Genomic DNA, 16,208 nt, shown 5'->3' on the forward strand with positions numbered 1-16,208 from the left:
CATCCTCTACAAAAAACTGCCATGCTATTGGTCGGATGAGCTTGTGACGTAATTGACTGACAGCTCCGAATGGCCAATGAAGAGCATTGTAATAGATTCGTGTGGATTTTCTGACGGCTATGATTGGCTGATACACTGTCAATCAAAGAGTGGGAAGATGTGATTTGATGGTATTATATTAAATATATCAGCAAAAGTACAGTATTTAGGAGCCTTTGAGAGTATAATATTATACTGTATATGGTTGAGGTGTTGCCAGTTTCATTGTATTTTTCTATTGGGTTGTTTCAGCTATAACAATGCATCATATTTTATTACTCGGTCCCATTTTAAATCAGCAAATTAAAAGTAAATTATTTCCTTCTGAATTGCAGTGTGGTAGAACTGCTTGGTAGCACAAAATAAAAATATTCCAGACAAAAGCCCCTAAAAACTGTGCTTTAAGTAGCCTACTTGAGTAAATTTTCCATGAACTTGTGACCCTTATGGTGCATATTTAGTACAGTGCATGGTCTGAATATAAAACCTTAAATCAATTTAAAGATAATCTTAAAAAATATCAAGGCTATTGGCATGAGAATGCATGTCATAGCTTACTGCCTGTGGCCACATAGCAGAGGTCTCATCATATCTTAAATGAGTGGATAACAAGGATGGAGTGTCAGGTTATGAAATGAAAATGATTAATTTTAGGGATATAAAAATATACCTAAGCAGACACTTATGGGAAAAACAACTACATGATAAGGTTTTTCCCTGCTGATCATGACATTGTCACTACTTTAATAATACTGAATGTGAAAATAGAGCAATGTAAAACATAGTGGGTTATTTTCCCCTATCTCTCCACATTTTTCCTGCCATCATACAGTTCTACACAGCCAAAACTCGTGCCCCAAGGCCAACAACTTATGGGAAACTGGGATCGTGAAGAATAAAACCACTATATGGACCTTATCCTGTAAAGATGTTCAATCCATGTGGAAGATATGTGTGCAATACAGAGTTTTTCAGGAGGGTCCTTTGTACAGTGCGTGGCATATCCTGGAATAACTTTGAGATGCAAAAGATACCTAAAAAATAACTGCTTTAAACCAGTACTATGTACACCAAATCCACATAACAACATGTTCTTTTGTATTTTAAACATCAAAAGCTGAAGCTGGAAATTTTGTTTAACTCCCACGATGTTGTAATTGAATAGGATGTTTCCTGCTGTATCTAATCATATTGTTTATAGCTAATCCAGCTAACTGCCATCACCATGGCTGCAACTTTTTATAGAATTAAAGCTTAGATAAGAAATGATATAAAAGAGGTCTGTTTGTGTGGGTCGTATCAGGCGTGGTACAAGGTATAGGCCTTGTATTTCTGAAAATCATTGTCCTTGAATGCACTCACTCTTTGTACTGTATTACTTAAATGTGGCAATAGGTATTTTAAATATCAAACAAAATATTACAAGAGTCAATAAATGACAAAAAAATGACTTTGATTTACTTTATTAACAAACTCTAATTTACAAATGTGTGTATTGCATTCACATTATTATTGTATGCAATATGAAATTGATTCCTTATTTATTTGAGGAAAGGTGACAATATACACAAACATACAAACAAGAGTAAAACTTAGAAATACTAAGACACAATGGGATGAATGTCGACAACACAAAAATGTGTGCTTTCTGATGGTTCATGACTCCCACTCTCTGGTGCGACGCAGTAAGGCTGACAAACTAGTACCATGCCAAAAGAACTGAGCCCATAGATGACACCTGAAGACGCCACCATCTATGGAATTCAGTTCTCATAGTAGAGTACTTATCAAAAGTCGGTCCTCAGGAGCCTCTTGTTCCTTGAATGGCGTAATCATTTGACACAAGTCTACTCCATCATTATTGCTGTTTTACTGCCCACATCTCAGTGAATAAAAAACAAAATAAATCCAGCAACAATCAGTAAAACAGCACAAAACTTTTTAAACTGATAATATGGGTTTTAGATATGTGTTGTATGAGATATTGAGCAGCGCGTTGAGGTTTAGTCACCCATAGCCTCTCTATATATAGTGTATGCATATGTATGCAGATGTCATTGTCAGACAATAGCCAATGGGCTCCAACACTGAGTCACCCATGACCTTCCCTATTTCTCAAGAATTTCATGGTGATGATGAGACAATAACGTCAGCCCTACCTCTTTCATTAGAAGATTGAGCAAGGGGTCATCACAGTGGCAACTGAAGGTGATCTTAAACAGTGATCAGTCATAGTTACATAATACAGCAGAGCAATATTTCCTTTTAAACACTGACTTTTTCATAAATTGGCAACAGTTTGAAAGGTATTTTATGTGTGAGTGAAATGAAGGCAAAGTGGAAAACAAACCTCCAAACTGCCATAATGATTAAATGGATCCAGTGCTGTGGTTAGACAGAGCCTATGGAGTGTTTCAGGGTCGTCTGAGGAAATCCAACCATCTTCTTAGTATTCCTGGAAATGCTTCTCAACCGCTGAAATAAAAAGCCTGTCCACTGGGCTGATGCAAGCTCTGAATCAGATCATGGTGATAGTGCTCTGGTCGAGGCATGAAATGACTCATCATTTATGGCCGTACACTCCCAGGAAAAGAACTTTGGGACGATGTGATTGCTGACATACAGTTGGTCGATATATCTTTGAACCCTCCAGAGTAAGTTTGACATTAACGGACCTTTGTTGTTTTACAGGATCTCTAAAAAACGACTCATTCGAGGTCATATTGACAGTGACAGTCCAGTGAAATAATTCCTCAGTGTTATCTCAGTCACTGTGGTTTATTCAGTATGAGTGTACATTCTTTTAGGATGCATGCAATACAATACAATGAACTTTCTGAGGAAGGCCACACCTGAACACGTTCAGGAAACTCCTATCTTTCCGGCAGTTGGACTGGGAAACAACCGGTTATACGGCCTGTTACTGTTAGAGAATTCCCCTATGAGGCCAAGAACTCAGCCTGCACTAGTTTAAACAGCTCTCACACACATATCTGGTAAATTAACACAGCATGACAGCATTAACACCCTTCATCTGTCAGTGTTCAGAAAATGTGGAAGTTGGTATTTCTTTGTAAAAACTCTTATCTTACCAATTTAAATATTTCACAACTTAAAGCATGTTAAAGGTTTGTCTAAAAAATGTTGATGTGTGCCAAATATTTGTCAAATTGCCTATAATTTGAGATACATTTCTATCTATATACTTACCCCAGTCATTCACTGACACATTTCTGTCCAGTTCTTGAATATATCAGATACATCTCCTCAGAAAGGCCTCCCGGCACTGTGCTCCTCTCCAGCAGCTCCATCTCAACAAAAAGATGTTTTCGCGTTGAATCAGCAGTACCTCTGTCCAAACTGGATGAACATACAGCAAGCCATCCCTGCCCAGTTCACCTGCACGTTCAGCTCACTCTCCCATGTCCTCCAAGTCCCAGGGAAGGATACAGCATACTGTCTGACATTCAGAGCAAAGAACCTTAAATACCACCACCTTTCACATCACCCATCAGTCTCCCTCCCTCCTCTCTATCTGTTTTTTTTTTTTATACACTCCCTCCGTTCGGTAAGCCTGACAGTCACTTCCCAGTAAGAAGGAAACAGTGGGAGTGGTGAGCAGCACGCCCCCTCACAGTGAATCAACACATAATAGTTTCTGAGGAAAACCATCTGACTGGCCCTGCCCCCTGTTCCCATAAAGTAAGCAGGGGAAAGGCTGCGTCTACTCGAGGAACCAGGAATTCCCCCACAGGCCGTGAACAGCTGTCGAGATGAGAGACGATGACGAAGCGGACACACTGGAAGCTCACTGGCTGGGCATATGCAAACAGAAACTGTTTGGTTCTCTGTATGTGTGTGAGAGTGAAAAAGGGTTTAACACTACAGTATATTTACATATCAAGTGGAAATTCTATCCACACACTGTGGGTGTATAAATGCTCTGTCATGTTTGAGCTTGTGACAATTTCCTAGAAAATGTTTTATCTTTGTAAAATATTATTTATCAGAAGTGTGTGCCACTTGCGTCATGGGCATGTTTTTGATGAGACTGATTTGTGTGAATGTTTGTGTAGCTGGATTTTATTCTGGTGAGGTCTGATAGGGTTGTATTCAATGACACAGCCTACCTAAAATAACTCTGTTTGCTCTCAGGTCGTAGTCAAACATGAAAAGGATGTGATACTGATTGTGTTCTATCAGCTGAAGAAGACAGAGCTGGGTCAGCAGGGTAAAACCACAGTTATTACACATGCAAGCTGAGAGAAAAAGAGTTTCGTTGTTTATTGACCCTGTAAAATCCTCTGATTTCCTCATCCTCTTTACCTAGTCACATCAAATGCGAGAAACTATGCTGAATTTTGCGCAAACTTCCTCTGAAAAAAGCCCTGTCTGATTAATTGAATTAACTTCCTTGATCTGGATGAAAAAGGGGAATCCAACAGTGCTGGTAAAAATCACAGCAAAGTTCCCTTCCTGTTCTTGGACGTGTACTTGACACATATTTCTTGGATATATACATTCATTATGTGTCACGTCATTGTTTTGCAACAGAGAACACCCAGATTACGCAGTGACATTAACTGGAGGTAAAAACCCCACAGAATCAAGAGGAGCCATTACTTGAATAAGAGCTACAGAGACCCCATAGAGTCCCACCGTTGATGTGCAGTGACTCTAGAATCCACTTTCAAACTACATCCTTGGGCTGGTGGGATAAGTTGCAATTGACATTTTGCGCCGGACTTCAGAAACAAGCCTGGCTTTCATGCTGCTGTTTGAACACTGGGGAAATCACTTGCAAAGGTCACTGAGCCCATTTCCTTTTCTTTCCTCCCCATGCATCTAAAGACGTGTAACAGCCCATTTCAGCTGCACTTCACTTACCGGCAGACATATTCAAATTTCTATATGGGAAGTGAGAGAAGGTATAGGTGACCAAAGAGCATAGAGGAGATGAGACAGCATATTTTATTATAGTTTGTCTTTGTTTCACCACAGTTGATCTCACATACAAATTTCAGATACAAAGGAAATGATATCTCATTTTAACATACAATGTTTCACCTCCTCAGGATGGATTTAATTATTTAAGTGGCCTTTTCCTTTTTAAAACGTAGGACTACTACGTGTCTCTGAAGTCCTTCTTCCCCGTCCCACAGGTGCTCCATAGAGAAAACACCCCTCTGCTCCACAAACGTCTCAAACAGGTGCAGTCCACCACCCACGCCAAAGTAGTGGGATTTGGTGGCGAGGTGGACCAGTCCGTCTGGTGCCAGCAGTTTGTGGAGGGTCTCATGTAGCGCTGGGTAGTATGAGGTGTTGTAGATCGTCTCTGAGGTGAATATTATGTCATATTTGGGTTGTGGTTCCTCATTTTGAAGCAAAGTAAGAAACGTGCTCCAGTCACCGGAGAAAAAACGACACTTGGCTACTAATGGGTGCTCTGAGAGGTCTCTGGCTCTTTTCTTAACTGGTGGGTCACCATCTTTAACCTCTTTCACTTTCTTTTTACAACCATCCTCCTCAAGTATCTTTCCCTTCCCTTCTTCATCCTCACTGTCTCCCTCATCATCCTCGTGGCAGTTTAGTATGACATTTGGCACTGTGAGCTGTTCAATAACTGTACTGTTATAATCTTGGAAGTGGACCTGCTTGGCTCCTCTCTTCAGAGCCAGTATCCCCAAAAGCCCCGCACCGCAGCCCAAATCCAAAACCGCCTTCCCCCCAAAGGTCTCCCCGTCTCTCTCAATTAGCTCCAGAAGGTCATAGGTGCACTCCCACACTTTCAGCCCTCCCTCGTACACGCCAGAGATGAGGTCAGACCTCTGCGCCACAGTGCGCGAGAGAATTTCCTCCCCGTCATCTCTCTCTGAGGCTGTCTTTTCAAAAACGGTCTCGTTGAGGAAGTGAAGAGGGGGAAGAGCTCCTATTGTAACAGTTTCAGTGACAGCATCCCTGAGGAAAAACTGTGAGTCACTTAGTTGAAGGTGCTCTTTGGCCTCTTTCACAGGCTCTGCTGGTTTCGTTTCATCCTCCACCTGAAAAAAACAAAGCAGTGTGAACAGTCGGGTCACAAATATATTCCCTCAGCTACGTTTGTTTGAATATATGACTAAAATATATAGACAACATGTGCTCCAGGGTACAGATATATAAATCAGTAATCTACTGAGGCTGTGTAGCTACAGGCTACTCACAGCACAGGAATGTCCAGATATAAATAATGACTGTGCTTTTGTCTTCATAGGAATTTCCAACCATTTGTGGAGGTTAAGTATGCTGTATTGTGGTTTGTTAGTCATTGAAAAGAAAACAAGTTCTTTTTATTATTTTTTTTTAAATAATAATGTCAAAGCTGTAACTTATCATACAGCAATATCTTACTGACTCACTTTCTTACTTTACTTTAATTCTTACTAACTAATATACTTAGTGGTGATTTTGAAACATGGCTTTTTGAGGGTTTGATAACAACAACACGTTTAGCTCTTTAAACCAACTCCAAATTTTAGTTAACATCGCTCATATGACATCTGTTTATGAAATTATTGTAAGAATAATTCTTGATGTGAAAACACAATGAACATGTAACTTGGACATAAAAACATTTATAATAGTACTGTGTTCAATTAAGTGTTAACTGGTTTACACACTACCGTATTTTATTTGATTCCAAATGTATTTATTAGTTATTCAACACTCCTATATCTATAAAATGTGCTCTATTAATACGACTGGTTAACTGGTTGATGAATTTAAGACATGAAACTGTTACAAATCAGCCATGTGATTCACTGTATGACTAAGAAAACTGCTGCTGTTACTGCAAACAGCGCAAATGTCATGTGTGGACTGGTTGGTTAAACTGTTCATAAGGTCACATCAACTGAGGACAGTTTAGAAAAAAGTGTTTTTAGTGTTTTTGCAGTTTCTGCAGTTTTTTTTTATCATTATTATTTTTAATGCCTATATATAGTGGCATCAGACATTACACTAACCACTCAGTCTAAATTCTACTATCAGTATGAAATGGTATGATTTTCGCCCTGACCTGGTATGCCTCCTCCCTGTGACATCATTGCTCATGGGAAAGGAGCTTGTCAGCCTACGCTCTCTAGTGGATGCACACACTACTTTCATTTCAGTTTTCATAGTTAATTGTAATGGAATCACACTGTAGAAATTGCTTATTTAAATAATCTGCATGTATAGTAGTATTGTGATAATATGTGTGTGCATTATTGGGTGGGTATGGCCCTGACGTTTTCTGGTCCATTCAAAAGCATGTTTCCCTGTATCTATTATAACAGAAGACAGGTCAATGTATTTACAGCTCAAGATCAATAATAATCAATCCTTTAATTTAGTCCAAACTCTGCTCCGTAAAAAGAAATATTTAAAAGGATCAACTATTTTTGATCATTACTCATAAATACCATACCAATGAATATGAAAACTAATGTTGTGTTTTTACCCATCCACAAGATCATGAATGAGTTTCTTTTTTAAGGTCTTGACCAGATGTGTTTTGATCATCTCATATCCATATATATATATATATATATATTTATAATTGTTTTTTTTTCCAAATGAAATCTCAAGTAATAATTTTTTATACGTCAAAAGTAACCTTTCCATCACTGTGTATAGTTTTACTGCTAAGCTGGCTTTGCTTTGATAGAGTCCTACTCTTGATCTTATCTTCTGCATTGCTATACATGAGAATGAAATGTTGATGCTGTACAGTAACAACATTATATACAAAAGTGTCTAACAAAAATGCCTGAGGGACCTGTTCTTCCCCTCACTAAACTCATAAAAACTATACACGCCCCTGCAGTTCATGCTTATATTTTATCTTTCCATTAATAACGTCCATCTCTCTGCCATCAGGTTGATTTGCACAAGTCTCTGGTCGGAAGAAACTACAATTCGACCTCGCTTTGACAGTTTTGGGCACTTTGACTAACTTAATGTGGAGCACATTGGTAGTGAGCTAACGTTACTCACAGATTTAGCAGCATTGTCTCTCTTTCCATTTTGCAATTTAATTCCATCCCCATCGTCCGGGTTTGTTGTTTGTGCTGGAAGGTCGAAGTTAAAACAAAATGACATGATGACTGACAACACCGAAACAGCTCGCTTGAGGTTGAAAAGGTGGTCGCTTACAGCAGGCTCCACATGGCGAGCTAACTGCTAAAAATCATGCAAGTGCAGCTAGGTAGCCCTGTTTCCTTTACGAACTACAAGTCCCAGAATGCTACTGATCGGAGTAGCCGATTGGCAAATTTTCCATTTACGAAGTAAAGCAACCGTTGCAAGTCAAGTGTAATTCTAATCTATTTTTAAGAATATATCATGTGAAAATTAGGCAAATAAATGTAAATTGCTGAAGCAATCATCCACTTCTAAAACGTCGTAATTAATTCCCGACTCAGATTACCATGATGCCTTTCGTCGGGAGTATGGCGCATGCGCACTAACTCCGGATCAGGATTCAGATCTGTTAACTGTCACAGACACAGAAGGTCCCTGATCCTGCTCCTCTTCGCTATCATGTGGCACTAATCCCGTTTTGCCTTCTTTTTAACATGTCGACGAGAGGGGTGGTTTCGACAGGTTTCCTGCCTTCATAGAACAGTGAGTATGACCTAAATATATCTGAAATGTTTGTAAATAACAGACCGCGGCGCACAGCGTCGGGTATTTGAATAGGAAAACACGGTAATGACATCCAAACAAAAGGGATTTAAGAGCAGGGTTTTGAGGGACTGTTGGCAGCAGTGTGCATTAGGGACATATTAACACTTAAGGCTTTCATGAAACGATAGCTTGACTTACAGTCTTGTAATGGTCTTTGAATAATAGCCTAACATTGCCTGATGGTGTGAAGCTGAATGCTACTGCTACTGACAGAAGTCAACTCCAGTCCAGACCACTGCAACCCTCTCACCTGCGAAAACCTCCACCCTGTCTCCACCCTGCCAGGAATGCAGCAAAGCAACTAGGCTTTTAGCACATTTAACCGCCAGTCCTTTTCCATACACGTTTGATTGGTTTCTTGAATATTTTATTCACATGCAAGCTCTACCTTGCTAGCAACTTGGTTATTTTGTAGCTTTAACTTACCTGACGGACTTAAAGTGTCAGTTGGCACAGATTGATGTGGTGAGTTATAAAAACAACTCATCTGTCAAAAAGATCTTTTCCAGAGTTTTTGGTAAACTTTGATTAAGTGTCGACAGATTATCGGCCTGGTAGATTATCGTGGCCGATATATGGCATTTTGCCGATTAGCTGTATCGGTGTTTCTCAGTTAAAAAGTGTAAAGAAAATGTCAGCATTGGAGGAACTTGTACTTTGTAGAACCACAGGGTGCTATTTTTATTTATTATTTAAATTTTCACTGAACTTTATGAAAAAAAGTTGGTGGGGACTTGCTTTATTTGACGTTGAAAGTTTTGGTTTGGATTAAACATTTGGTAAAGGCATTTAAAGAATTTAAGTTTGGAGTTTGTTATATTCCAAATTCTAAATATTGACAGAAAGATTTTCATTTTCACTGTAAATGCATATTGGTTTCAAATATCGGTTATCGGTCTGATTAACTGCTAATCATTGGTATCAGTACAGGCCCTGAAAAAACACAATATTGGTTGATCCCTAGTTTTGATATGATGCCCTGGATTAGAGCTGAAATTATTAGCCGATTCACAGAAAATTAATTGGCTACTACTTTGATAATTGATTGATAATTTTAGTAATTTCTCAGTCTAAAATGCCAAACATTGTCTGATTACAGCTTCTCATTTGTAAAGAGAGGCTGCACTTCTTTTTTTGCATACTTCTTGTTTAAATATTATCTAGTTTTCTTATAACTTCTTTATGCTTGTAGCCTGTTACAGTAACTGTAATGTGACCAAATGCTCTCCTGGGGATCAATAACATACATCTGATTCTGAGTTATGTGTCTTAAGTGATAGTAAGTTTAATATATTTGAGTTTTGGATAGTATGTCAACAAAACAAGCAGCTACCTTGAGCTTTAGGAAATTGAAATGGTGTTATTTCTCTATTTTCTACATTTTATAAACCAAACAATGAATTGACTAATTAAGAAAATATTTTGCAAATTATGGATAATGAAAATAATTAATTGCAGCCTTACACTGGATTGTCAAAAATATTTTTTATGTCTTTTTTGTTGTTGCTGGATGTAATATACATGCAATTAGTGTCTATTTAAAAAAAACAGCTACATTTAATTCATTTCATGTTTATTTTCTTTGAAGGTGTGTGCATATCACAGATGCAGGATGCGGTGGTGTCCCAGCTCAGCGCTCCACCTGCTGCGATTTGTGCGGTTACGGTCATGTACCAGGAGAGCAAAGATCACACCGCCATTGTGGATTAGGAAAATATGGGCTTATATGAAACTGCTGGTGAACTCATTATATTTTAACTTTCTCACAGACTCAGATGTGGTTTTTGACTCTGTCTTTGAACCGCTGTTTTTTACTGTGGATTATGTCACCCGCTGGTTTGGCTCGGTAAGTGTGTGTGTTTTTCTATGTGCTTTAATTACATAGAGATAGTTTTCAAGTTTTTCACTGAAGACAGTTCTCTGTGTGTCCCCTGTCGTTGTCTCGCAGGTGTTTGTTAGTCTGGTGGTGATACTGACGAGCTCCATCTTGGTGATAGCCTATCTGGTCCTGCTTCCTCTGGTCCTCAACACATACTCCCCACCATGGATCGCTTGGCACATCTGTTATGGACACTGGAACCTCGTCATGATTGTTTTCCATTACTACAAGGCCACCAAGACTTCCCCCGGGTATCCCCCTACAGTAAGATATCAATCACACTTTTATGCAGAACTGAGCATAGATTCATTCATTGGGATTTTAGTAATGCAATAAAAATGTCCTCCTTCAATTAGGAAAAAAATGACAGTCCATTTGTGTCAGTCTGCAAGAAATGCATCATCCCTAAACCAGCAAGAACACACCACTGTGGTATCTGTAACAGGTGAGTCAATGTCGTATTTCCTCTGTTCTGGTATTTCCCAAATCGATGAGTCTGGCTAATTTGGACCATCTGTTTTGTTGACCACTAAAGCTGAGTTATTGTGGAAAAAGCCCCTAATGCTTTTGATTAAAAGTTCTAAAATTAGCAAAGGGGCTGCCCTTGGTTTAATACATTCTTATACGACCTAGCCTTGGTTCACCACACCAAATTGAAATGTTAAATCAGTTAGTATCAGCCAGAGCAAATAAAACACGAGCTTGCCGATTTGTAGTCGGCCAAGTCACTAGTTGATTAATTGAAAAATGTGTGAAGTTGTTTTCTGCACTTTTGCTACAAAGATAAAGTATAGTCTTGTGTAAAGATGGAACCATGTTCGTGAAAATATGATTTTATTGTTAGATATATGGCACATTTTGTCCTAATACCTATTTGCTCAATCTCCATAAAAAGACATACATTTCTGGGTTATTAAAAAATCTGGAAAAGGTAAAAGAACGGTAGAATTTGAAAAAACACCCTCCTCCTGCAGCTCTCCCCTCTCTGTCTGTAGCTCCTCTCTCCAGGCGACCATGTGCACATGCACATGCTTCATACAGTAACCCATTGTTTCCAGTACTTTGATTTAATTTATTGTGCAGTTTCACACAGCTCATTCATTCAGCTCCTCATTGTCCTGCTCTCTTTCTCTCTATTCTACCAAATATTAGACAAAAATTAGCCAGCTAGTCACCCCACCATCCCTTCGCCTCACTCAGCTAATTACATGGACTTTTGGTCGGTGGCTTTGGTGACTGAAATTGAGCCAGAAACCCTCCACAGCCATTTTACGTCCATCTCGGAAACGATTTGAAAATATTGACGCATTTTTTATTTTGGTTATTGTCAGACTCTCTTTTAGACTTTTAGTCCGTCTTCCTTTTTTTTGGATTGCCAGGTAGTTGTTGCTAATGTTGGAATAGCAACTCTCTGTCTGTAAGACTTTTTGCCATCATCAGGCGAAGTTAAACTGCCTACCCCAGCTTTAAGTGACTGAAAATATCTTGGTTGACCAAGATCCTGTGGACTGATTTGTGGAATTTAATTGACTCACAGGAGAGAGGTTAGCAGGATCACTGTGGTGGCTGGCATATGGGTACCATAGCATCATGTTAAGAAAGTGAAAAAAAAACTTGCAGAAGTTTCTATATAATTATCAGACTGCATGCTTTCTTTTTCTTTTGCAGGTGCATCCTGAAAATGGACCATCATTGTCGTATCCTTTATCCTGACATTGTTTCAAAAAAGTTTATTTTGATGTGACTCTGAAGAGATGGTCGTTTTCCTTAATGTCAGCATCTCAGCCTGGCTAAACAACTGCGTGGGCCATTTAAACCACCGTTACTTCTTCTCCTTCTGCGTCTCCCTGGCCTTGGGCTGCATCTACTGTAGCATCAGTGGCAGAAACCTGTTCCTAGAAGCATACAGTGCTATTGAGGTGAGTTTCTCAGACTCAAACCGCACTGTTGGACTGCTGTTGCCTGTGTGCCTGCTTGGTGTTTTGTCCTTGTCAGGGTTTTTGGGTTTTGCCTGTTACTTTTCCTCCATGTCTGGTATCTTTCACTGCGGGGCTTAACTGTTCCTCACTGACTCTGCCTTGTTTCTGTCTTTAATACTCGGGTTTGTGTACGTGGGCTGTTCCATTAGCGCTTTAAGCATTTGGATGCAGAAAAGCAAGGGGTGCCGGTAACAGGGATGGGAATTCTCATTGGGCTTCTCCCCCCTGGCCAGGTACAATTTTAAATGTACACACACAATAACTTTATTTGGCGTAAGTGTTTTTATCATCTGTTGGTTATGTAACATGCTCCTTTTATTTTTGTCAAGACCAACTATCAAACACCTGCACCTCCGTACACCTTCAAGGATAAGATGATTCATAAGAGCATCATCTACATGTGGGTGCTTACCAGGTAATATATGCATTTCATGTTGCATCTTGCCACACATGGGACCCTGCTACCTACTGTTACACAGGCCCATATCTGTGAGCAGATTTTATGTATGAATTGTGTTTACAGTATACCAAAACATATAAATATACATACTGAATCTACTTAAATTCTTGAGCGTGTTGTTGATGGACACTATTGTTCCACTACGCAATGCACTAAGGAAATGGAAGAGCAGCTCACAGCTGTGAAAAATGGTTGTGAAACAGCTCCAGGTTGTTATCAGACAAAAAATGTACAAAATATTTGGAAAACTATTTCAGTTCTTCTTTGTCAAATAAGATTGACAGAGACATTCCAAGTTTACGATTTGATCGACACGTTTTTCATCTCTCCCTGTTAGTGCAATACGATGAAGTACACTGATTTTTTTCATGCCAACTCCAAACACTAAAGTTTACACTCTGTTAACAGTATGTAGTATAGAATTGTGACGTGGCGGTTGTCTTATTATCTGAGCAGTGGATCAGATAAAATGTGTTTTATTCTTTTAGCACTGTGGGAGTGGCTCTGGGAGCTTTGACCATGTGGCATGCAGTTCTCATATCCAGAGGAGAGACCAGCATTGAAAGACACATTAACAGCAAAGAAACAAAGCGAATGGCAAGACGAGGACGGGTGAGTATGTTTAATATTTCAAATGTTAAGGGTATACTATGCAGAATTTTGCTAAATAAAAAAAGTATAGACTCATACAAATGTGATCTCTCTCAACCATCACTTAGGACCCACTAGAGGTGTGTGGGAGTATATTTTCTTGCAGCGACTCTGCCCTCTGCCTGTATTATCTTATTTACCTCTTACTTTGCTGATATAAAACCACAAATAAAAGGAAATAAAACATGAATTAAGAAGGTGAAATAGATCAAAAATAAACAAAAGAGATAAAAGACAAAATAAAAAGAGCACTTGCAAGCAGTGTAAGGAGGAGGGGTGAGTTTGAATGTCATGTTAATAAACAGCGACAATTCCTGCATAATATACATCTAAAATAATTTAGGTCATGATAAGTTAAGGGAGCTTCTGTGTGTGACATTTAATAGGTTTTTAATTGCCCCTTCTCTTTTTTCCTTTAACTGCTCCACCAGGTTTACAGAAACCCTTTTGACTATGGCAGGCTGAATAACTGGAAACTCTTCCTTGGCGTGGAGAAGAGAAGGTGTGTCTGTCTGATGTTTGTAATGATTTTCTGTTCAGGAACCCACAAATCATTTATGATCAGTGCTGCCTTGTACCTATCCTAACCTGTTCTTCTTTATCTCTTGCATCTAGTCACTGGGTGACACGCGTTCTCCTCCCTTCCGCACACGCCCCGCTTGGTGATGGGCTGACATGGGAGGCATTCCCACTTAAAAAGGACCTAATACCTGTATGACAGACTCTACTCAGGCATAGTTGTAGCCTAATTCCAGCAGTCTTTGCTGTGTCCAGCCCCCTCTGGTCATTTGATCTGGTTGGCTTTAAGGATCCTTGCATGGTGGCTCCATGCAGCTGAAGAAATGGGGTCATGTCAACTTCCAATACCTCAGAAACTTGCAGTGGCAAGTGGATGGTCTACATTTTTCACCAGTGAGAAGACAATGTGTCATTGATGGTTTGCTCTCCACTGGATTTTTCTTTTATCTTACAAACGGGTTTTACTCGACCGTGAGCATTGCGGACACTGCTGCACCGCAATACTGTACTATTTATCTGTATTTTGTACCTGTTAAGTTAATAAATCTTTATAAATTGATTTTAAAAATTGGGCACAGTGAGTTCACTCTTACAACAAATACACTGTTTTTTTTATTTGTTTTTTCATCAAACTTATTTCAAAAAGTATATAAATTCACTTTGGCAATTTTAATGTAGGCATTTATGCCTAAATAACTGTCAGTTATGGTCTTCAGGTTTTTGCTCCAGTATCACTTTACAATACTGAGCAAAAAAAACTCCAGCTCCAGTGTTATGTCACAGTATTGGTTACACAGGCAAAAACCCAGAATCATGCTGCTCGTAGGGGGGGATTAATCGAGATACAGATTTGATCTGCAGATTCATATGAATATGTTACATCAGAAACAGGCAGCACCACAGTCAGGGAGATACACACAGATGAAAGCAAACGTGCAAGAGGAGATATAAGAAATTTGAGCAAAAATCCTGCTGGCATAAAACTATTCACAGGATATAATTTTTTGCATTTAATGTATTTGATAAGCAGACAATTAGAAAATGAGCAGTGATCTTGTCAGTTGAAAGGTGAATGCAAGAGAAAGAGGATGGATGATAACAGATTTCAGCCTGTTTCCACCACTCTTTCACCCTGCCGTTGCTCATCACATCCCCCACTCTGTCTGAAACAGACAGACAGACACACACACACACACACACACACTGTACATGGACATAGAGATGACAGTATTCAATCTGCCAGCAGATGCCAGTGTTCAACATGTTTGGCAAAACGTTGTACAGTATGTCTGGCAGGTATAGATAATAGTAATGATTACTGAGAAAAACGAACAAAAGAATGCTGAAATTACCAAAAATATATATTTATATTTATATATGTGTGTTTGTATCAATTTGGTTCATTTTAGAGGTCTTCAATTCTGATCATTAGGAAACAACAGCATTTCAATACTAAGATTAAAACTTCATACAGTTTATTTATTTATTTTGACCATTTCCTTCCCTGTTTGTATTTGGGTATGCTGGTGTTGCACATGGTTGTGCTTGCCATTCACTGGAGTGAATTGAAGTGTGTGGTAAATGCTTTGTGGAGATTTGTAATAGCTGAAGGTCAGAGTAAGCATGATCTGTATGTAGTGGCAATCCTTGACTCTGGGGAGATCTGGTGAAGAAGCCTACTGAGCCCCCTCACCCCTAGTCAAAAATGCATTTGGACAATTTTGCTTGATTAAATGTCATGATAATTTGTTTAAAAGAACACACACACACGCACATCTCAGTATGTGAACATCCAGCTGCCATATGGTAACTAGAGGCCCCACTTGGTTTTGTTTTTAAGGGCAGTGATGAGCACTGAAGTGCCCTATGAGAGGTTTGGGTGGTTAATCACTGTAACTGCAAAATGTGCCGATATATATAGTTTAATTCCAATAAAACTTTGAATAGCTAGGCAATTACCTTATAGAAGTAAATA

General features: G+C 39.1%; 2 protein-coding genes across 3 annotated transcripts; one reads left to right on the forward strand and one right to left on the reverse strand.

Moving 5' to 3' along the window:
* Window positions 1-4,621: 4,621 nt before the first annotated feature.
* On the reverse strand, window positions 4,622-8,263 carry mettl18 (methyltransferase like 18). Its single transcript, XM_042502489.1, has 2 exons — window positions 8,053-8,263; window positions 4,622-6,080 (listed from the first exon to the last, which is right to left on the reverse strand). Exons 1-2 carry the CDS (start codon window positions 8,155-8,157, stop codon window positions 5,130-5,132), a joined length of 1,056 nt encoding a protein of 351 aa, XP_042358423.1. The 5' UTR covers window positions 8,158-8,263; the 3' UTR covers window positions 4,622-5,129.
* A 297-nt stretch (window positions 8,264-8,560) lies between these two features.
* Window positions 8,561-14,801, forward strand: zdhhc16a (zinc finger DHHC-type palmitoyltransferase 16a). Of its 2 annotated transcripts, XM_042502053.1 has the most exons (11): window positions 8,561-8,682; window positions 10,334-10,591; window positions 10,694-10,888; window positions 10,981-11,069; window positions 12,293-12,321; window positions 12,410-12,543; window positions 12,753-12,836; window positions 12,933-13,018; window positions 13,552-13,675; window positions 14,146-14,216; window positions 14,330-14,801. In XM_042502053.1, exons 2-11 carry the CDS (start codon window positions 10,358-10,360, stop codon window positions 14,430-14,432), a joined length of 1,149 nt encoding a protein of 382 aa, XP_042357987.1. In that variant the 5' UTR covers window positions 8,561-8,682; window positions 10,334-10,357; the 3' UTR covers window positions 14,433-14,801. The 2 variants fall into 2 exon arrangements, with proteins under 2 accessions (XP_042357987.1, XP_042357988.1); XM_042502054.1 differs by lacking the exon at window positions 12,753-12,836.
* Window positions 14,802-16,208: the final 1,407 nt, after the last annotated feature.

This window comes from Plectropomus leopardus, chromosome 15 (genome assembly GCF_008729295.1).
Source record: "Plectropomus leopardus isolate mb chromosome 15, YSFRI_Pleo_2.0, whole genome shotgun sequence".
NCBI classification, from domain to species: domain Eukaryota; kingdom Metazoa; phylum Chordata; class Actinopteri; order Perciformes; family Serranidae; genus Plectropomus; species Plectropomus leopardus.